The following is a 24,415-nucleotide window of genomic DNA, read 5'->3' as shown; positions in this document are numbered from 1 at the left end:
GTGTAAAACGTGTATATCTGTTCTTCTGAAATGGCATTTCCCTCAGTTGCTAAGTTTGTGGTACATATGCAAAATAATGCTTATCTGCATGCAGTGGAATGCCAATGGCTTCAATAGCTAGTGCAGAAATCTGACTCAGTCATATATCGGCCACCTGTCTCTAAGAATTTGTTACGCCATTATCTTGATTCAATGAAGTTCTGACTTTCTTTTTCCTCATCAAAAAGTCAAAATGTTATTTCAAATAGAGTGAGAGCAGCTGATTTCTGAATGCAAGACATGTGATACCTTGTACATATTCACCACTAAATCAAAGTAGTTCACATAGATGACATTATTGGTTCATGAACTGTTTGACAGCTTCTATAACTTCACCAGAAAGTAAGTTGATGATGACGAATGAATCAGATGCCCATCAGTTACCATTCATTCATGAACTGTTAAATTTGGTTGAAAATTCCTGGTAAATGATCAGTGTATCACACTGAAAGATTGAAGGAAGAAAATCATGTAAATATGTCAACATTATTAAATAATTTATTACAAATCATCACATGAAGATATTTGCACAGTGGCTGCAATCCACATTTGCAAATGGAGGAAACAATAAGTGCAGGGTGTGGTCAAGAATGTTTTTGGTGTTACATCAATAAAGGAACCAATCTTAACACTAACTTTTCATAGCATCAATCAGAAGAGGACTAACATATTAGTTTAAGACAGAAGAATTGTCTCAGTAACTGATGGTAATGATAGTATGGACAAAAATTATTTCTCTTTACTGACTTTATGCCGTGATGAGTCACTGTGAATGACAATGCATATTGTCAAACTCAAAAGAAACTTGGGGGCAGGCTCTTCAGGTTAGGTGTGGTGGTCTGTGGCTTGTTGACATTTTGCAGTTATTGATAAAATATGACAGCTGTTGTAACAGGTTCAGCATCAACAACTGAAAGTAACACTCAGTATTCTACTCAGTGGTTCTGTAGCAGAAGACTGTAAAATAACCATACAAAGATTTATCCCATGACATAACAAATGTCTGAATTTTCAAGAATATGTTGGAAAGCAAGTTCACTTATTTAGTTGAAAAACTGCAGTTTCTTCCGAAAGTTTCAGCATGTCGTGTTTTAATTTAATATATATTATTAAGACCTTCACACAAAGTTTTAAAAGCTTACCTAACAACCAAAATACTTGTTCTGGTAACTTGACAATTGTTTTTATGGGAAAATAAAAAGAGCATGTTCTTCAATGGGATTATTAAGGCATAAGGAGTACATTATACTAACAGATAAAAATAAAATGACACGTTTACTGAAAATGGTAGGGATTTTATTCTACATCCTGTTTGCCTACCTTTCACAGACACACTGTGGTAGGGGAACATTGGTCTAGCAGATGGCTCGATTCAACAGAAGTTCTGTCAAAAATATCACCTAAAATGAAGTCCATCATACATAACTTTCTGTACAAATTATAGTTTATCACTTAAGAAATTAAAATTTCATATGGTAACTAGTAACATGATCCAAGAGTCTACAAAAATAAAACTATATTAAGAGACAGAGATTAATCTTCTTTGAAGCAAACCATCTGTTCTTGAACAATACTCATTAAAATGTTAATAACATCCGTACAACGGACACAGCACATAATTTTTTTGTACAAACAATAGCATTACAGACAGGTCCATTTATATATATATATATGTATATATGTACACACACACACATCAGGCATGGTGACTTAACAATGTGGGCAAAAGTCTGAGGTAACAAAACTTTCTCCATCAGTTACAGAAACAGAAGTGGTGAAAAAAATCTTATTTTAACAATATGCAGATAAAGAAAAGGAAGTCACGTGGAAATATCTTTCCCTTAAAGTGATACAAAATTAAATTAAAATAGGTTACTAGTTGTTCTCTAATACAGGACCTTCACGTAAATGATCAAAAATCAACTACTGCAATGCTCCGAGTTACCACTTTAAAACAAGCAACATCTCTTTGTATATTCCATGATAACAATATCAATAACAATGGCTTAAATTTTATAACATTTGCCACATTGCAAAGAGAAAATATAAAATTTTTATTATCATCATAAAACATAAGAGCAGTTAACAGTAAAATATCAACTGACAATTTTCTCAGATACACTTTTCCATCAATATAACAAATAAAATTCTGTATAAAATTGTTCTTGAAATAATTACACATTCAACAATTTTCTTGCCACACCCTGTGGCAGTACCTGAAGTCTGGACACTGCAAGGGATGCCTATAAAAAGACTAGATCCTTGCCTGTAGTTTAAAAATGGTACACTATGCAACATATTTTGATGTTCAACATATCCTGAATTTCTTTTTCTGTGCATGAAAGGAGACATGATCACATACAACAGTTTGCCATACTAAAGTAGTGATATCATAATCTCTACTGTAGTACATACGAATTAATGGATAACACAGTGCCACAAATGATTTACAGGCCTCTGCTCATGTACAGGAATAAAACAGGAAAATTATTAAATCGATAACCATTATGGTTCTACAACAACTGGTCAAAAAAACAAATAAGTTGTCTCATCATAAAACATCACAAGAATATGTCATTCTTGAGAATAAGATATGTTTTTGGAATAGCAGAAATAGAAGAGTGACATAACGGAGAAATAATAACAAATATTGGTTGGCAAAACTGTATCTCAAGCATGGTATGAAGGGCCAGGTAACTACTGCATGTATCTGTGGAGATACCAGAGACAAGTGTTACCAACACGAAACTTGCACTTCACATAAGTTCACAGTAACAATGTTTAATATTTATAATATATATTTATATATATATATATATATAATCTTTTCATAACAACTAGTATTTTACACATGTTAACGAGCTTACACATAACACACTGACCACGGCAGCCTTGCTCTTTGCTTTTAAATTAATAACAAATTACTGCTACACAAATAATAAACTAAAGTAGTGTCACAGTTAGTCCACCACCTGAACTCATCTTGAGCAGAGAAATGTTAAATAAATGAAAACAGAACAGAGTTTTGGGAATCATTAGTTAAATCTAGCACTCTGCCAGCGAATGTGTGCTGCATACTGTGACAAAGGTGCTGCACTTATACAGAAACCCAAAAATTTAAGAAGTCTGGTGAAGTGGAATGTTGAAATCATTGTTATATCCAGCTTATGGCCTAAACTTGCAAGAATGCAATGAAAGAAAAACTGAGCACTGCTAAAAGACCAAGGTTTACTACAAAATCAAATTACTCTGCAGTATGACAAGAACCAAAGCCCTTACCATGCTAGCAGTTTGGCTACTGGTCACAACAGCTAAAACTACAGTACGGTTGACGATGCCCTCATATCCCTTCCAGAACAAAGCAGTGCGCTTTTTATCTGGAATGTCAGAATGCACAAAAATTATAAAACATGCCACAAATAAAAAAACGGTAATGAGCAAGGATACTGTGGTCACAATCAGGATGAAGAAGCATCAGTTTTTATTGATAAAAATAAAGACATATCTCTAAAAATGCAATAACTCAACACACAGTGAAGTGCCTCACTCACAGCAAACACTGAAGCCACCTGCAGTCAGTCTCTCTGGGGTCTTGTCTCCAGCAGAGGGTTAGCATCTCAACTACAGCACATTACAAATCCTGAGTCAACTTAGCTTCTTAACACAGTGTCTGACATTTTCTTTAGTTTCTGACTTTGTACTTTTTAAAGGCAAATGTACTTTATTAAAAAAGTCAACAAGACTATTAAAATATGACCTACTAGATTTCACTGTGCTTATGACAATTGTACAATAATTATTTGTCAAAAATTTGTGTTTCTTTTTTAAATATAAAATTAGAGAATAAAGCCTTGCCTTCAGCTGATGCATATCCCTCAATCTTCCACCAAGGACTCTCATTACAATTGTTATGTTATTGCACTTTGAACTATAAATTCACCACACATAAAATATATCCACTACGATTTGCTTAGATCTGTTACCAACATAACAGTTTTATTCAATAACAAACATAATGCCCATCTCAAGCCAGGCACACCATTCAGCAACACTGTGGCCATTATCACGCAGCCCAGTAACACGTGTTAATTGCAAAAAATGACTGGTGGTCGGAAATCATGAATGGTGCACCAAAATCGACAGCAGGAACTTGTTGTCCATCCACTTGGCATAAAGCCCCAATACATTTGTCCATTCTTGTAAAGCAATAATCTACTGGCCTTGCGAACTCATTTACTGTCTTGAATATATTCACAGAACACACGGCTTAATACAACAACATTAAAATGCTACTGCTGCCTGATTCATTTCCACAAGCCTTTCAACATGCACATTTACTTCACACTGATCACCAGACAGTTTGTTCCGCACTTTATAATTTAAGCTTTTCTTGCAGAAAATGCAAGTCACTGATACCTAAATTTGAAAAGATTTCATATGGAAATGAAAATATACATGTTTTAAAACATATAGTATAATAATTTCACAGGTAACCGGCAGTGGGAAATTGCAGGCAGTTCGGCAGGATTTCATCAGAGCTGGCGGCTTCAGTGGGTGAATAATGTGGACACTCTGACCATTTAGGACTCCTGAAACAGAAGACCAATAAACATAAGACTGCATGTCATCATCATTCTGATAGCTCTGAGTCCTTTAATAGCTTCTGACACACAACAGAAAGTAATAGTTTAACAGAAGATGGGTTGCATATGGCACAAGGATATTAATTACTGGAATTACACTTCTCTAATTATAAATAAATTTAATGAAAACTTAATTATTGCTTTTTGAAACTTGTAATTTTACTAAAAAGATTTACACCAAAAAATTGGAGTCTATTTAAACAATGAATGCTGATATTATTGGATGAGTGTAGAAAAATTGAGCTTCCCATGATCAGTATGTATGGAATGTAGATTGGTCTGTTTTTATTTTGTGTTTATGTGTGGTATTCACTGATGCAAAAGGGTGTATATAATGGCCTGTCGGTGGCTATTGTTAGAACTTCTTTTAAGTAGTTTTGTAATAATTTACCACTTATCAGTTCAGTGCCATATTATGATAACTGACAAAGAAAAAAAATTGTAGCAAAATGGAATATAAGGCAGACAACTAGCTACATCCAGAAAAATAAACAGACACATAAACCACTGAACCACTTGAAGATGGGAATGTGAACCCATAAACATCTCCTATAAGAAATTAAATGTAACAGACACAGTATAATTGTTTTAATTTGTCTTTTTGTAAAACTGAAAGTCTTATTATGTGTTTTCATGTCTGAAACAAGTAGGACCACAAAAATGATAGATGTCTGATGAGTGTTAAACTGATATGAAGCTAGGTATTTACCAATAACATTAATACATCAGTTAATCTCTTGGGAAGTGTGAAACCAAGACACCAATATGCCAAAACTGCAAATAGGTGATACAACAAAACCATAGTTTATTGTACCTACTGAAGAACTCTTACACTGATACAGCAATGAGAAATGCTAAAGGAGTTCAGTACTGAAAGATACCCTATAGAAGAAATAGTAATCGTGCTCATCCAAGATGTTGATAATATCCATGCACTACACATTTAAATAAATGAAAATAAATTGTATTTTCAGTGTAAAATATTACTCAAGGCTAATATAAAATAAAGAAAAATTATCAAAACTGGACATATTTGTCACAGGGAGCAATCACAGTCCTTATTTACACAGAACTGGTTTTATTCTGCCTGTCTATCATTGTTCTTATTTCAAAATTGACAATTTTGGGCAACATCATCCATCTTCAGAGCCACTAAACAATAAAACTAAAATACACATGTTTCCCTTCATGGGACTTACACAACTGTTATTCATCGTCAATGATAAAATCCACTACAGTTGTAAAATTATTTATTACAAATAAATTACAACATTATAAATCTAAAGGAATGTACTACAATTATAATGCAAAAGTTGTAACAACATACCACATAACAAAATGACATAACAACCTGTCTTAACACAACTATAGCTCACTGTCATGTAAGTGTGGTTTTAATACACAACCGAGCGAGGTGGCGCAGTGGTTAGCACACTGGACTCGCATTCGGGAGGACGACGGTTCAATCCCGTCTCCAGCCATCCTGATTTAGGTTTTCCGTGATTTCCCTAAATCGTTTCAGGCAAATGCCGGGATGGTTCCTTTGAAAGGGCACGGCCGATTTCCTTTCCCATCCTTCCCTAACCCGAGCTTGCGCTCCGTCTCTAATGACCTCGTTGTCGACAAGACGTTAAAACAACACTAACCTAACCTTTTAATACACATAACAGTGAACTGATAGTTTCATTAAGCCAGGTTACCCTATAACTATGAGATATGGTACATTATACAGATTTTGTATTTTATGATTAATTCTTTTGCTCTGTAATACTGTATTGTACTCTGCCATTGGGAGATACCATGGAAATCCCAGTGCCAATTCCAAGCCTGGACAAAGGAAGAGGAATGGGCGTGGGGGTTAAAAACCCTATCCTGGAAAAAGAGCTCATTATGGAGCCAAAGGACAAGTGAAGCCAGATGGATGTAACAGATAAACAACCTTGGCAATGGAAATGGCATATGATTTGGTATTTAGCAACATGGAATGTGAGAACACTGAACAAGACTGGACGACTACGGAATCTGAAAAAGGAAATGAAGAAATATAATGTGATGATGGCCGCAATACAAGAGGTGAAATGGAAAGGAAGTGGAATATTAGCATCTGGGACACACACACTGTTCTACAGCTGTGGAGGCAGAGGATATGGAGGCTCAGGTTTTCTGGTTGATAATGCTCATGAGACTGCCATATCTAAATTTAAGCCTGTCAGTGAAAAAATCTGCATATATGAAGGAAAGTCGACTTCAGTATACCCTTCATACGTACATATGCTCCAACAGAAGATGCACAGCTGATGGAAAAAGATATATTCTATGAGCAACTGGGACAGTAGATAGCAAAGATGGCAAATCATGATATTAAGGTGGTTATGGGGGGTCTTTAATGCTCTAGTAGGAAGAGAAATTGCATGTAGGAAAGCAGCTGATAAGGATCGTCTGTATGAAGCTTCTAATGACAATGGTATCAGACTAATTGTTTTGCCATGGGCAATAACATGATTATTATAGCCACCTGGATGCGAAAGAAGGATACAAGGAGAGTTACATGGTGCTCCCCAGATGGGATCACAAAAATACAGAATCGGAAAATGAAGGAGAAGTAGATGTTGCCATGGTAGATGAGGTGTAGCAGGAAGTAAACAGAAAAGAGTACCAGGAAACTGTCGAGGAACCTACCCTGGAAGAAGTTACAGCTAATATCAAGACTCTTAAAAACAATAGAGCTCTGGGAGAAAACAATACTACAGCAAAAATGATAAAATATGATGGGAAATATGGTGGAGAGAAAATATGCCAGAACAGTGGAATACAGCTATACTCTGCCCTGTATGTAAGAAACATGACAAAGCTGATTGTGCAAATTATAGAGGAATGGCACTGCTCAGGATAGTATATAAAGTATCAGGAAAAATCAAGGCAAGTTGACTCAGTATATATGTAGAAGAGTATCTATGAGACTACCAGTGTGGTTTCAGAACTAACTGATCCTCTACAGATCAGATTTTTACAATCAGACAGACCCTTGAAAAAGGTTATGAGTATAGCATCAATTTCCACCAGCTGTTCATTGATTTCAAACAAGCTTATGATATTATCAAAAGGGATCAACTATGGAAGGCAATGCAAGATGTAGGAGCATCCAACAAACTAATAAGACTGGTCCAAATGATTGAGAAGAATACTATGTAAAGTTAAGGTTGAGGGCACTTTATCAAAGGCATCTGAAGTTAACCAAGGTTTGCAACAGGGTCATGTGCTCTCCACTAGTCCTCTTAATGTAGCCTTGGAAAGGGTAATGCAAAAGACACAAAGCGGCAACCCTGGAGGGATACTGTTTAATAGAGTGACACAAGCTCTTGCATATGCAGATGATATTGATTTGTTATCCAGGAGGAAACAGGACTTTGAAGAAAAGCTTGAAAAATTAAATAGATATGGAGTGAAGATGGGGCTGACAATCAGTAGAAGTATATGTCAACATCTAGGGAAAAGTATAGTGAATGAGAAAGAAGCATCACTTTGAAAGGGGAAAAAATTTGAACGCTGTGACAGCTTTAAATATCTTGGTATCACTGGTAACTGAGAATAATGATATGAGAGGAGAAATACATGCAAGGATTGCAGCTGGTAACAGGAGCTACTTCGAACTGATTAAAGTATTTAAAGCAAGAAGACTTAGTAGGAATCTCAAGCTGACAGTGTATCATACAGTAGAGAGACCTGTGGTGATGTGCAGTTCGGAGGCTTGGACAATGACGGAAAACGATGAGGAGTTGTTGCAGAGATGGGAAAGGAAGATACTTAGGAAAATCTTCGGGCCAGTGAATGACAGGGGGTTTTGGCAAATCAGAAATAATATGGAGATCAGAGAGTTGTACAACAAATGAGATACTGTGACAGAAATAAAGAGTAATAGACAACATTGGTTGGGACATGTAGAAAGAATGGTGGAGAGCAGCACAGTCAAGAAAGTTTCAAAGGAAAACCAGGTGATGCCAAATAAGCAGTAGACCAGGGACCAGATGGCTAGACAATGTGGAGGAGGACTTGAGAAGAATGGAAGTTGGAAGATGGAGAGCTAAGGTAGCCAGCAGAGAAGAGTGGGAGGAGATTGTCCAGGAGGCCAAGACCCTACATGGGCTGTAGTGCCAAGGAGTAATTAAGTAAGTAATACTGGTATTGCAAGCACAGTATTAGAACCCAACTGTAATTCATTTTTATCTGTTAACAGATCTGAAGATGGGAAACATTTCCAAAACTGGTAATTTTGAAATGAAAACAATGATCAACAGATAGAAAATAAGCCTATTTTGTGTAAAGAAAAATTATTAAAAACAACAAAGAATATAAATTATTAGTAGTAATTGTATCATCATGTAAAAATATGAATAATTTGACATTCTAAAAGTTTGAATGTAAAATGAAACACAACAGAGAAAAAAAATTGAAGCTATCAAAGTAAATTAGCAATAAAGAAATGTTTCCTTAAAGCAGGAACAGTCTGATGTAACGAGAAATTTCAGTTTCTTGTCTATAGCACAAGTCTGACCTGCCAATAAAAACTCTTGCAACAGGACACAGAATAGACGAGAAAGAGACCCCGTAATGAATGGAAGCTTTTTTAGGAATAAAAAAACTCAAAATGAATATCTTGCCAATGAAAAGCATGCTTTAGAGAACACAGTGGCAAAATGTTCATGATTAACTAATGGAAACAACTTTGGGATACAAAAATGGTACATATAGACAACATCTAGTGAATTATTCAAACATCATTGTACATGGAGACAAATGATTTTTTTTTAAATATAATATTTTACACATGATCAATATTTTTAATGATGGTACCATTGTTGTTTGCAGAAAAAAGTGAACCAACATGCAAAATCAATAAATACTGAAAAAGATCAATGTACCAGTACAAAATAAAATTGGGAGAGTGGGAAGATTGTTACTCAAAATTCTGTGCAAGATACATGGTTAAAATAAGTAAATGTGTACTGACTAATTATGGTATCATTTACACTAATTGGCAGGTATATGCAGGCAAGAGAACCAAAACTTAAATGTCTAAGAATACCTTTCTCCTCTCTGTTGTCAAGAATTCAGATCTACTGCATACATTTGTTCTTTTGCAACATAGTGATAGTTATATCACCACTCCCCCAAAACTCATAAATATTTTTCCAAAACTACTACGAACAAGATGGCAGTGAAACTGTCATCATAAAGCAGTACATTTCCTGTTTACTCACTGGGAGAGCATGAGGCATTTGTCGCACAGCTGCTGTCCGCTGAAGCGGTGACTGATGACGCTATTTACGCTTGGCGTGCAACATTTCCATCAACAGAGTCTGCGTTGGAGCACCACCACTTCTGTGTTTTTGGTACAAGTGATCTTCACCACGACTTGCCATCTGATGGATCTCAGGCATCACTAGCAATAGCTTGGAAAACTTATCCTGTAATAACATGACACATGTGAAATTACTTATTACCACAACTTTATATTATATATAAAAAACACTTTCCTTATAAATACAGCATATGTTAACAGTTCTACTGTTCAGAAGTGTTATAGTTTTTATGTCTCCTACTAACTTATTACAGGAACTAGTGTTAGAACAATTTCAGATGTGAATTAACTACTAATATAAATATCACATTCACATAATTATAGGTTCTCTTCTGGATACAGAAAAGAATAAACATGAGATTGTGGGAGGGAGTAGTAAATGAAAAGACCTGTCTTCACATTCTAACCCACTGTGATAAATCAGAATATTCTCTTCTTTCTCATCAGTACATCTCCTTCATTAGCATCGTTACATGAGAATATCAAGTTTCTACTGGCTTGTGTTCTGGAGTTAACAATTGTTGGGGCCTGGTAAGTACTTCTTCTATTTCCATTTTGGCTATTCATAAATGTTTATAGTTCATTAATTTGTTTTCAGGTGCCTTGATTTCTGCATCTATTTCACATTATATGTCACAGAAGGTTATAATGGATATGTTTCCAGTTTCCAATGAGACATTGTCTGTTGTCAGGCAACAGTGATGGTCATCACATTTAATTTGAATAGTAGGAAAAATGTGTATTCTGAGTGAATTGCTGCCTCATGAAAAATTTATTACTTGGTGACCACTAAACTCTTAAACAGATCTCAATTTGTTACCATAACTACCGTTTCTACACTCACCATTTCAATTGTAAATCGAACTGTCTTCCTTAAATGTGAATCCTAACAAAACATTCGAGAATGAATTTTAAGTTTCTATTATCAAATGGAAACATCTGACTGCACATATTGCTGTTTGCTGACATGTGCATTTACATTCTAATGAATGATTTTGATATTAGCTAGGAGTATTCAAGCTTTCTTTTTTAATTATGATTTTAAAATATCATTTCTGTTTCAGTCTGACAACAATACAGCACTGAGTAATGCCTTCTGAGAAAAACATTAGTAATTTAGCTATTAATAATATATACACCCTGAAAGTTTCACTCTTCATTTCACTGAAATGTAGTATTAACACTGTGTAAGTTGTCATAAATGAATTTGTACTGAAGAGAAGGTTTCCAATATTTGACAGGTATGAGCTTGCAGCTTAAGCAGACTGCTACACCATCTGGTCCATGAGGGAATAAATGAGGATGGCTCTTATGCTGAAGGAGTGCAAACAAGCTAGATGGCTCTCCAGCTGCATCCTGCTAAGCTCAGCACAATATGTCAGCCAGTCTGTAGCTCCACACTGTACTCCACACTGACATTGAATAATGCAACTCTTCAAAGATGTAAATTTGAAATCTGCAATGGAAATAACTACACAGACAGTAACATCTTCTTAAGTGTGTAAACAATCAATGTTCTATGGATGTAATTTGATGTGGAGATAGTTAATGTTAGATGTTACACTTAAGGATCTTATTGGTTTGTGCTTAAAGCCAAAGCTCTTGCCTTTTAAAACAGAGCATACTAGTCTTATTATTGACTGTATTGTTTATCTCCATCTTGTGCCTCAAATTCCTTCTTAAAGGTTCTGCTTCAAATAACCCCATTATTTTATTTAATATGCTTCACAGTGAAATGTTCCTTTCAATAAAATAATCCTGTTGCATTTTTTTACGGCTTCCTGTCCAACTTTAGGAATGATCTTTGTGAGTGTTGCAAAGTGATAATCAGAGTTTTCTTCATCCACACCATAATAGCAGCTGCAGCAACTTAACAAAAAATCCATTATTTCCAATCCCAGAGAATACTTGCTACATTTTTGTGAATATTTTTGCTTGCTTAGAGATTGTGCATTGCTTTATCCTCACCTGTATCTGAGGGTAGCACGTGAGCGTGTAGTCCAATAGTGCCTGCTGAACCTGATCGTGGCCTTCTTGGACGTGTTTCCTGTTAGCCAATCCTCGTACATCTGAATAGAAATAGTACAAATATTACAAACAAGTTAGAAATGCCAGAACTATGTTTGCATTAAGAATCTAAGGTGCACAAAGCACAGAATATGTAAGAAATTGCCACAAACTTTTTTTATGCGGTACCAAAGAAATTTCATAATTTTTTTTAAGTACATTATCACATATGACCACTCACAGTCCAAGATAATAATTATTTTTTCTAAACTTGTTCCTAACAGACACAGTGCACTGTATTTGTCAACAATGAAGCTAGTATCATTTTCTTACATGATATTAGGACAACACATACAGTAAGAAGAAAGTCTCATTACACTTAACTTCCTATCTGAGGTTTCATTCAGTAAAACAATATGATAAGGTCTCTAATACAGAGAATGAAGGCTTTCGTGTCAGTTAGTGCAATAGTGCCCCTAAATATTGAATAATGCATAAAAATCTGTGAGTATTTTGCATTTTTTAATGTAAAGTACTACCTAGAGTAAGAAAATCACTGGGGTTGCTAAAGATTTTCCATAAACTTTATTCCATAAACTTCACCAATCATACTCAATTGTCCAACATTGCTCCAATCACGTAAAGTGTAACCTTTCATTAATAACTATCAAATGAACCATTTTTGGACATATGTTTATACACACTTTCTTCTTGTTTTGAAATAAGGAACCTGTCTCCAAAATTTGTAAAAGTATCTCTGAAATACATCAATATAAATTGATTGGTGTTGTATTTTTGATTGTAATGAAAAAGATTTTGTTTTGCCTAAGTTCAGAAATTATAACCACCACGGAATCATGAAGAAGCCATTTAAATTTACAGCAAGTTTGCATGTCACTAGTTTCAGCTTTTGCATCATTCTCTTGAATATTTTTCAGGAAAGCACAATAATTTCATTTATCCATTTAGATATTTATGTATATTCATGGCAAAACAAGATTTTTTTGGCAATTCAGTACAATGTTGTACATTTTAACTCATGTTTCAATTAACTCTACATCTTGTTACCTGAGATAATTTAACCTGACCGATTAAAAAACTTAAAATTTATTTCTGTTTCCCTACACTTGCCATAGAGTAACTTACAAAATTAGTAACAATGTATTTTAGAAATAGATTTTTGAAAAATCCATTTTCCATGCAAAGAAAATGTTATGTGGGACAGAATTATGTTGCACAGCACCTAAGAAAATAAGTATATTCTATACCTCCCTATAGCACACAATTAATACTGAAATGTCTACATGAACGAAATAAAATCAGTTGCTCTGAGCAATTACCGAATCATTTTATAAATGCAACTACCAAAATATGCCTTACATTCAGAACAATTGAAACTATTAAAAGCGAAACTTGAACTATTTTTTACATAGCACTCTATCCTTATCTGGCTGCAAAAACTGGTGTTATGAAATGAATCATAATTATTGTTTATCTTTAATCTTCACAAATCTTTTTAAAATTGAAGCTATGTTCAGCCATAGGTCAGTCTGAACACCACAGTTCTTTAGTAGGCACTGTCTTCCTCTGACCTATCCAGTCATTTATAGTGGGATCCATTATTTAACAAGGAATCTGAATTGCATTCAGTATGAGTTTTTGACACACAAAACACGCTAACAATGATAGAATTAATTCTAACTGCCCATAAAATTTCATTAGAAAGGAATTTTGAATCATTTTAGGAGTAAAGATAACGAAAAATTTTAATGGTTGATTGCATCGTTAATTCTGGAGCAACATGGCAAAGGTACAAGTCCAACAAAATTATTTACACAAAAAGTATGTCTTAATAAACAGTTGATGGAAGTCATCACATTAAAAATCAGTTGTCCAGTTGGATCTCCTGAGTTCCGCAGCCGTTCTCTGGCAACTCACCTTTATTCTCTGGCAGCTTCACTTAATCTTCTCCAATTCATTATGAATGTTGTAACAAAGGCAAGGAACTACAGAATTACTTTACAGAAAAAGGAAAACCTGGCTTTTACAGATGTAATAATATTTTCTCACATTCTGCAGTGTATCAAAGATAATTTTTAATGGGTGAGGAGGAGTGAGGCTCTTCACTCATACAATATTCTGGGACAACTGAAAGCATGTCTCATCATGGTGATTTAAAGTAAATTCCATTAATGTTATGCTTTTGACAAATAGTAAAGTAAATGATAGGTATTCATCGAGAGAAAAGAGCAATGTAAAAACAGGAAGTTGTTTACCAGGATTGAGGAGCAGCAGGAACTTGACACAAATGTAATCGCTGAGGTCAAATTTGAGGTCCTGCAGCTTGGCAGTGAGGTCATTGAAGTGATCGGCTAGAGTAGGCACACCCAGCAGGCCGAGGCAGAGTAGGTCGAACTTCTGCCCGTTGGGCAGCGTCGTCTCGTCTGGCAGGTTATTGTGCATGCGTTGATGCATGTGGTCCAGCACCAGCATGTCTGACCAGCTGTGCTGCAGCAGCTTCATCTGGTCATCCACCTACAACAACGACAATAATAATAATAATAATAACGAGCTCATGGCATGCCCAGTAATCAGCTTTAATTTGTATGTTCTCCTTTTGGTGCAAGGCATCCAGATACAACAGTGAACTCCTTCACCTAGCCTTGATGGTTGAACAGGAATTTATAAGTGGCCAAATGAATTCTCAAATATTTATAGTTACTTGGCGTCCAGGGGGTAATTTTTAAGCTGCTTTTAATTGAGGCTGTTCAGTCTCTTCCCTTTCCACAAAGTAACAACAGAGTGGCTGTTTTTGTCATCTGCAGTATCATCTGAGGAAGAGCCTAATCCAGGCTCAGTAAGTCTATATTATTTATTCGAGCAAATTCAACTCATCGTAATTACCATTAAAAACAAGGAGAGAAAGAATTATTAAGTTAAACCACTGTTGCTGCAAATCTTGCAACATCAATTGCTCTCAGAATTGCAAATCAATCTGTGCAAGATGCAGGGCACAGCTGACAGAGACAGTGTTCTCCGCCCTCACTGTTGGCAGTACAGAAAAGGTAGTGTAATTTCTGTAGGCTACTCCTGGATCCCCCGACTCCAGATCGAAAGTAGCTGAGTGAGCTCCACACAGTCCAATTCTGTTACTGCTCTATAAAATCGGCTGTTACATTATAACAGAAATGACAACGATATCTGTTTTTCGTAATTTATGAAACGTCCACAGCCTCGCCTCTTCAGTATACATACGGACTACTCTTACAAGCAACAGCTTCTCATTTTATTCGTTATCGCTACTACCGCCTCCACCCGGTGATATTTTATCTATTCTCCTTATTAGAGATGCACATTGTTACTTCTGGCTGAAAATAGACATAAAGGCCGAAATGAACTGATTGTGGAAGACTTATAAGCAGTCTTTTTTCTATTACTACCGTCGAATAAATAAAATAAACTTCAGTTAATAACACCTTCCATCATCAACTTTCGTTTCTCCTTTAATCATAGATTTAAATTATTTTTAATTATGATCTTAATTTCTCGCTTTGACAATATATAACGTAACTTGCCGCATTACATAATAACTTTTAAGTTATTGGGTATCGTTCCTACTCCTTCCCATTCGAGAACTCTGGAGTGAGCGACCAGGCTATCGTGTCTAATGAGAACAACATTTGAGCAACAGAGCGAGATGACACCTACTAGAACGAACGAAACTGGCAACAGCCTATTTCCGAAATATTACGCTCTATAGACAACGATCGTCCTTTTCACCCAAGATCTTTTACGCCAGAGCTGCATCTGAGGAATAAATATTTGTGACAAAACGGGTGACATCGTTGAACAAACAAGACCTATTACCTTACTTCTTCAATTCCTGCATAACTTTACCGAGCGAGGTGGCGCAGTGGTTAGCACACTGGACTCGCATTCGGGAGGACGACGGTTCAATCCCGCGTCCGGCCATCCTGATTTAGGTTTTCCGTGATTTCCCTAAATCGCTTTAGGCAAATGCCGGGATGGTTCCTCTGAAAGGGCACGGCCGACTTCCTTCCCCGTCCTTCCATAATCCGATGAGACTGATGACCTCGCTGTTTGGTCTCTTCCAAAACAACCAACCTGCATAACTTAGCTAGCGGGAGCTACTTTAACGTGTACTGCAAGCTCGACAATATGTGGGATAAACGGAGCCAAATGAATCCGCAAACAGTAACATTCGGTATAGAGAACAGCATGAAAAGGGGACTTATGACCTCAGCAGTTGAGTCCCATAGTGCTCAGAGCCATTTGAACCATTTAGCCAACAGCATGAAAATGGACAGTCGGGGCCTTCGGAGTGACCGTTTTAACAAGCCTGTCATCCGACCAACGGCTGAGTAACGTCGGGACAGTCGGCTAGGGATTGTAGAGGTGGCGAAAATGTATCGACGATACGACCGTGAAAGGGGGCGCCGCTAGACAGAGGAAAACAAGGCAGTTAAACGTTACGTAACAAATAGAGGTGCACACAGCGGCCCGGCGCTTGCGCAGAGCGCACCAAACGACGCTCCATGTGTACGCAGCTGACCCACGACACCTGTAGCGCGCGCTTCCTCGCAAGAAGCGGCTCCACAAATTCGACCGTGGCTACACCGCAATCCTCAACTACCGGGCACTGGAGGAAAATACTCTGGGCAACGTTAACCGTTCTAAATCGTGCAGGAGCAAATTTATGGCTTGCTCTAGGCATAATACATTCATAATACTAAACGTAGACGACTTGTGCGTAAAACATAAATGCGAACTATATTACACCAGATATAAGATACTTGAGGAAACACGGTTCTTGGATCGGACAGTTTGCATTACAAACCCTTTACTGCGGCTACATCTACTACATTCGTCGCTTTAGTAAAAAAATACCTCGAGGAAACACATACGTCAATTAACGCTATTACCCTCTACTTATGTAGTACCTTCGTCAGTTCAAAGCTGAACGTTTAAACTCTATTCACGAGCGCTTGTGGAGCAGTACATATGTAACTTAGTCTCACACTGCTTTCGCAGTGCAGCGTGCATCTTGGAGAGTGAGATAGCAGTGATGAGCGCTTGTGAAATCTAGTATTACGCTAAGTTGTCTTCCTCTTGTTTTATTACGGATCATTATGGATACGAATGGAAGCGACGGACTAAAAGTCCGTGCAAGCGAACTTCTCTCGGATAGCAGTAAGTTTGTCGCTAACCATCAAGGCTCCAGCCGATGGTCTGATCTCCAACGGTGACACACGACCTTACTTAATGAGACAATGCAAAGAAGTCTGGTGTATAATTCATGACATCAGCGTGCAGTACAGCTTACCCACCTGTTCTATCAAACAGAGACGACGAAAATTTGTGCCACCTTCCGGATTCAAAGGAGCTACCTGCAGATGGAACTTGGTGCAGCAGCGCGGAACAGCGCTGCTGTCGAAAATCGTGCAACCCAAAGCTCTCCTTGTCAGCGACAGTTGCTAAAGAGGTGCCTAGCATCCCATCTGTTTATTATGGCGAAAAAAAATAGCGCCATTATCAAATGCGTACTCAGTTTAGTTCGTTAAGAAACAAGAGCTGCACATAAAAACATTCGAATAACCTGTGTATCAAGAACGAAATCTTCATGACGCTAAAGCTGATGTGGATTTCTGTGGTACGGCGGTTGTCGTGTGTACATCTAACAGCTGACAGACAATAAACGTTCACACTTCTTGGTCGTCTTGGACACTACCGTCACAGGATTTGCTATATGCCCGAATACTGGTCTAGCAGTTAAATATTTTTAACTGCAGCTCACGGTGTACATCAAAATGCCCTTTAACAAGGACTTACAAACTGCGGAGGACCAAGCATACGTGGCTTAAACTCGACATTTGTAGGGTAAGAGATCTATTAGTTGAAACCACCACCCAATACGTCACACAACTTTTATACAGTTGATTTCGCAACCTTTTCTAATTACTACTGTAGAGAGCATTCTGTTCTCTAACGTATGAAGAAACAGTATTTTTTTAGTTCCAATTACATAGAGCAAAAAACAATAAACGAGAAAAAATTTCAAAAAAAAACACAAAAACATCTTCATGATACTCTAAACGTCCAGTATCCATATTGATGAAATTACTTCTAATCCTCGCAGCACAACAACAAAAAATACTGTAGTCCGTGAACATATCATAGCAACGAAACAACATGAAAAAGATTGAACAAAATGTTACAAGAAACTTATGAGATATTTCATGTGCGCCTATATTTCAGTATTGCTTCGTTACGCTATTGCTGATGGAACAGGGTGACGTCGTTTGCCAGTAAAAAAGTTTACTACATGCGCAGCGATTCATCATGGAACGACGAAATCAAATCTCGTTGTGCGAAAGGCCTATGTCAGACTCCGTGCCATTTGGAATAAACCACGAAGGAAACAGCTTACGAGCATCTCGTCGAATCATTTGATAAGTGCTGAACAACGCTGTGTAGCTTACCGAGCTGAAGCAATCGAGAAGTGAGAGAGGTTTCAGGAAAAAGCTGCCTGATTCCGCATTCTGAATGAGCACGAGAACGTCAGAGAAACTTTCTACACATTACAGTGAGGGTCGCTACTAGACTGACGTTGTCAACTACGGAGAACATTCCTTTTAATTGAGGCATGGGCGGAGGCGCTCTACTCGGAGGTAAGCCGGTTCGGGTCCTGGTGGTGGATGAAATTTTCGCTGAGCGTACTTGGCCGGCAAGGAGAGGCGAGGCGGTGGCGTAAGGTCCATGATCAACAGTCTTTGCGCCAATGTCCTGGACTAGGTTCCAAACCTCTCCGCAGTGTCTCACGAAGTGAGGGCACGCGAAACTGTTGATGGTGATCCGTCCGTCGGATGTTAAGTTCGGCGGCCTCGTCTGTGCTATTCGAGAGGAGTACGCTATGTGTCCCGGCACCGGGTTTCGCCGCCTCCCTTCTCTCATCGCCATACAGAACATACACAACACTACACTATACACACATCCATTACACTCACCTACACTCCACAAATACACGTTCGATATAACTCTCACACATCCGCAAGCAGAGGGGCCAACGTGGGTCTGGGCGGCTGAACCCACCACTTAGGGTTTCCGAGCCATTAGTGTTATACGACGACAACTACTTTTAATTGGTCATAAAGACTGAAGGAAAATATCGCTTCCTCTTAGTACTGTATGGCCATGCCGATAGTCTTTCTTTCTCACCTCCACATAGGAAAGATTAGGAGCGGCAAAGATACTGAAAAAGTACAGCACACGACATGAGGAATACTGTGTAGCTGTCTATAGAAAAGTGAATCGCGATAACGGAAATAATTACCTATCGCGTTTGATCACCATCCCTGAATCGAGGACGGTCAAAACAACATGTTAATAAGCTCACCGGCCAACAAGTTAGTCACCCAAGTGCGCATGCACAGATGAATCGTTAAGTCTTTCCAGCGATCAAGTTACGTGATCAACTGTGGACGCACTGCCTCTACATAGACATAATGTAGCAGCTAACAGTGAGACAGTTATGTTTCAGGCAGACGTTGTAGGTGAACATGGGTAAACGTAAGGACGTGACAGAGTGGCAAAAAAAGGCAATCGGTTTGGTCGTGCACATGACCATATGGTGTGTGAAGTTGCTGGATTTATTGGTGTTTCGTGACTGACTGTTTAACGTGGCTACTACCAGTAGTGAAAAAACACGTGACCTTTAAACACGACGTCAGAACTGCTGGCGGAAAAAGATCCTAAGAGGGACCAGAGATGCGTTTCACGACTTGCGGATCAAAATCGCTTCCAAACCGACATTGCTGCAGCCGGAGAATGAAGGTCCATCCCAACCTGTTGGCGAGAGAACATTGCGATGGGAACTGCATACAATGAACATCTGGAATCAGTCACCTCACAAGATGCCATTGCTCATACAGGTACATTCTAACGACAACGGCGAAGTTCACCGGGCTGGAAGAATATGTGACTGGTCCTCTGAACACCCCCACAACGTATTACATCTCGACTGGCCTGTCTCTACTGACTTGAACCTCACGAAAAATCTGTGGGACATGTAGGAACACTGAGTAAGACGCCTACATCAGCATTCCCGCGATTTGGTGTAATTGCGCGATCAAATCCTCAGCGAGTGGTTTAACCTGCATGCGACGTACCTGCACAAATTTGTGGACTTACTTCCTAACCGAATCCGGGAGAGGTCACACGGTATTAGGGGTAACGAATTTTGTGCTCGGTGAGCTTACTAAGCAGTAGAGCAGCTAAAACTTGACTGGTCTTTGGACCAGTGTGTGTGTGTGTGTGTGTGTGTGTGTGTGTGGGAGGGGGGCTACAAGAAGGCGGAACAGATATAGTTGAATCTTGAATCCTGTGATAACTGTCACGCTTAGATGAGACATCCGGACTTAGCGACTACAAAACAACTAATGGCAGCTATTAGAATTCAGAAAGGATTATAAGAAAATATGATAGTCATATTTCTTCGCTCGATACATGAATGGAACAGAACACAACATATCCAATGATGGTAACAAGTTGTGTCCAGTGGTTTGCAGTGTGTATGCAGATGCTTAGAACAGGAGGATACTTCCGCCTGTTGCTCAGGCGTGACATGGAGTCCGTGGCTGACTGGAGCCGCGACTGCTGGCGGGCGGCAGGGACGCGGCGATACGCGCTGCGGGCCAGCTCCGCCGCCGCCGCCGCCGCCACGCCGACTGCCGACTGCCGCGAGCGCTGCCGCTGCGCCGTGTGAAAGTTGCGCTGGCCTTGGGATTGACGCATTACGCCACGCTCGTTCCCCTCCAGGCCGCGTCGGCACCGCGAGGGAAAAGAAAAACCGGCGCTCATTACCGCTCTAAATATAGCGTGCAGCACGCGGTCGCCGGAGCCCGGTGCGTCTCCTCTCGAAGCCACGCGCCCTCCGTACTTCGTGCCACTCTGGACACGACTTTCTCCACGGGCAGTCCAGCACCAAGGGCCACTCTGGTTCCCTCCAAAGCTGCTGACGGGTACTGCCAACTCCGCTCACCCCTCAGTTACGTTACTTGTTCTACTCCGCCGTTACTTATAACTATTTCACGGCTTATGCATTTTTTGATTCCGTAACTACAAAGCATATAAAGACCGAAAATTGACGAGTGCTCTGGGAGTCAAAGACTAACTCGCCCACGCGCAGAAATACGTCAACATCGCTGATGCCTGATATCTACATTTAGTACTTTGTAACAATATTTGTCGCCGTCGCCTTACATACTACAGTGACTTAGCATCTACCTGTCCGCCTTCACAAAGTTTATACACTAATAGGTGCAGAGTTCTCGTGGCAGATATTTCCCCTACAATGCTTTTATTATTTTGAGAATGGTACCATCATCGTCCCAATGGCGAAAACCATTTACTACAGCATCATGACGAAGTAACATTTCTAATGTTGTTCGGAATAATGTGTTGGATCCGAAATGTCAAACATAAGAAGCAAAATCTACCGTTTTTCCGTATCCTGCTAACACAGGGAGTCTTGAAACGTTGTCTATGACATTTGTTTTGAAAACAGTGACGAGCCATAAAGTGAAGATTCTTGTATCCTGAGTAGCAGCGTTTAGTGTACTTTCCTCGAAACAAGTACTGAGAAGAATTGCAGAAGAGCGGAAAATGTCGTTGACAGAAAAGATTAGAAAGCTACAGTGGGCTACACTGGATAGGGCATAATTTGAAACGAGATCGTCTTGTAGTAGAGGCAACTGAATATTTAATTGGGGAAGACTGGAAAGGGCAGAAGAAGAAACCAGATGCTGGATGCAGTCAGTAGATCACAAGGAGGGTAGCAAAGAATGAAGAGGAAAGCAGAGGACCGAGAAGCATAGAGGTCTCTGAGGTCTAAATCTGCCGCATAGCAGACAACCAAATGATGAAGATAGACACTTGACGCTTGGAAGAAGCATTGTATCCTTAAATTTATCCGATGTACGGTGACGTCGGACAAAACTATCAGTTGTGGTATATGCGTGTTGTGAAGTAGCTTTTTCTGGGAATGAAGTTTCTTGCGCCGAAATCCATGAATAAAATAATCTCACTCTACTTGTCTTGTAACATTTAAGCAAGATGACCGAAAATATTGTATCCTTTATTTCTTTCTTGCACTGATCGTATACCTGTTTCTGATAAATTACCTTATTATAATCATTCGAGTGTTACCTCGGGCTCGCATTCTTTACGCGCCTATTCGGTCTTCAAGGAAATTGCTCCTGGAGCCCTTGGTACCTTTTAATATAGGTTCAAGTCTATGAGTCGGAAACTTAATGCCTGAACGTATTTACAGTGATAATGTACGAGAGGTGTCATTATCCCAGCGCCTTCGTCGCTACCATCAGATGTGAAACACCTTATTTTGTAATAAATTAATTTTTTTACAGGTACATCTGTTAATTCAAGAGCCGTTCCCCAGCAACAGAGGGACAAGAGGAAAGTGATGGGACAGGTACTTCATATTACGTAACAGGTCGACTTTAATTAGACAAAATGTAGCAACTCATGTGGTATCGACTCAACAAGTGGGCAAGAGCCGTTGCGAGATTCAAATCTACAATTTCAATCAGTGCCCGCGTATGTTCGTTTTTGTTTATAGGTGGGGGACCCCAGACGCAACAAATTGTCGATTGGATTCATATCGAGCGAATGTTGGCAATTATTATTTGACAGTCTCCTAAATGCTCCTGATTTGCGCATTCGCTGACATATGGGCAGGTACTATATCCTGCATGGATAGATCTTCGATCGCCGCAAACATACTGCATCGACAGATCAACAAGGCCTCTATGCAGCCTTTCACTACAACTAATCAACCAATTTATGTGGGAAGGTAGGAGATCCAATCCCATGATACAATGAAACACTGTATGTACAAACTCCCTCGGCGCCTCCTTGACTGTTATGTCCTTACCCTGGTCAGTCATATACCCAAGTCCAGCCATCTGCACACAAAAACCGGCGTCGCCACTTATCCGAAGAATCAAAAATTTTCAGCTACTTTATGACGCAGTCAACAACTTCAAAAGCCTAAACCGAATCACAGGGGAATAACGGCTTTCCTTCTGCTTTCACCGCCACCACTCATTCGATATAAGCTGCCCAGTCAATTTCATTATTTGTATACGACCAACTCAAAAACACTTGGGCATTCATAATGTAGTGCACAGTGTACAGTTTTGGTGACCCTTCTTTTACATCAGTATAGTAGTTTTACACTTCTAAACTGAATAGAACACTGAAAAACTACAGCTACAATTGTGACTGGTAGCAGTCAACTTGTAAGATCCTAACAATATCACTTCGTGATGCCTCCCAACAATATCTCAACAGAAGAGACGGCATATTACCGTCAACTGGCGCTGTCAAACATACGAGGCTCTCCTGGGTCTCTTGAAATTCCTGGTAAATACTGAAACACAAAATAAGTCGACCGTACATAGCGCAGCACTCGTCTCCTATGCCAAACATACCCTGGAGCTCAGTCTTTGGTGAAAGCGGCTTCCCATCAATTTCCCTACTATACACGCTAGCATTCATTCCTCTTCCGAATTTCTCGCTTCCTTGTACAGTCAGTTGTGACATTTCTAAGCCAGATTTTCGCGATACACATCAGCTGCATCGGGAAAACTCCATTAAATATACATGCGATTGTACCCTGATTGCATACTGACATGAAGTTAAGAGATTCCCCACTGGCTCACATAAGTCTTTTCTAAGAAAATTACTATCAATTCCGAAAATAAAATATTACAAGTTGCTAACGGATTTTATAGATAAAACATTCATAAGACGACGCTCCTACGAACTGATTGCAATCGTAATGTTAAAGTAGACATATGACAGAAAAAATGCATGACTTATTGTATGCAATTTTTTTTCCATACGGCAAGTAACCGATGTGGAATTCACATGACCGGCCCGAAGAAATAGCATTTTACTTATGAGGCATATACAGTACAGCAGAAGAATACATTATAGAATTAGTTGGCGATTTGGAAATATACAGGGTACAAAATTTAGTACACAGAGCTGCCACCACTGGCAGGTAAAATGTCTCTTATTACGTGGGCATAGAGTCGACTGAGCTTGGATGACATGTACGGGTAGATCATTCCATTCTGCCTCAGCTCTTAGGGAGAGCAGATCAAACGTGGCGGCTGGCGAGTGTTGGCGTGGCAATCTCTCGATGTCCTCAGTGGGTAGCAGAACAGAAGAACGTGCTATCCAGGGCAACAATCCTACACCCTCGTCTCGGAGTAAGTCCGGACGCCACAGGCAACATGAGGTCCGTTTCGTCTTATTGAAACAT

The 24,415-nt window shown here is 38.9% G+C and overlaps 1 protein-coding gene across 2 annotated transcripts in view; it reads right to left on the bottom strand.

Moving 5' to 3' along the window:
- Positions 1 to 1,313: 1,313 nt before the first annotated feature.
- The window catches only part of LOC126253284 (nuclear hormone receptor FTZ-F1), a 1,090,123-nt gene continuing 1,067,021 nt past the window's right edge, over positions 1,314 to 24,415 (bottom strand). For both annotated transcript variants that reach the window (XM_049954520.1, XM_049954512.1), the window contains 4 exons: positions 14,325 to 14,583; positions 12,010 to 12,110; positions 9,941 to 10,147; positions 1,314 to 4,628 (listed from right to left, as the gene is read on the bottom strand). In XM_049954520.1, the coding sequence (XP_049810477.1) occupies positions 10,001 to 10,147; positions 12,010 to 12,110; positions 14,325 to 14,583 (507 nt within the window). In that variant the 3' untranslated portion in view covers positions 1,314 to 4,628; positions 9,941 to 10,000. The remainder of the gene's footprint in view (positions 4,629 to 9,940; positions 10,148 to 12,009; positions 12,111 to 14,324; positions 14,584 to 24,415) is intronic.

This window comes from Schistocerca nitens, chromosome 1, assembly GCF_023898315.1.
Source record: "Schistocerca nitens isolate TAMUIC-IGC-003100 chromosome 1, iqSchNite1.1, whole genome shotgun sequence".
Taxonomy (NCBI): Eukaryota; Metazoa; Arthropoda; class Insecta; order Orthoptera; family Acrididae; genus Schistocerca; species Schistocerca nitens.
This window is presented reverse-complemented; position numbering and strand designations above follow the sequence as displayed.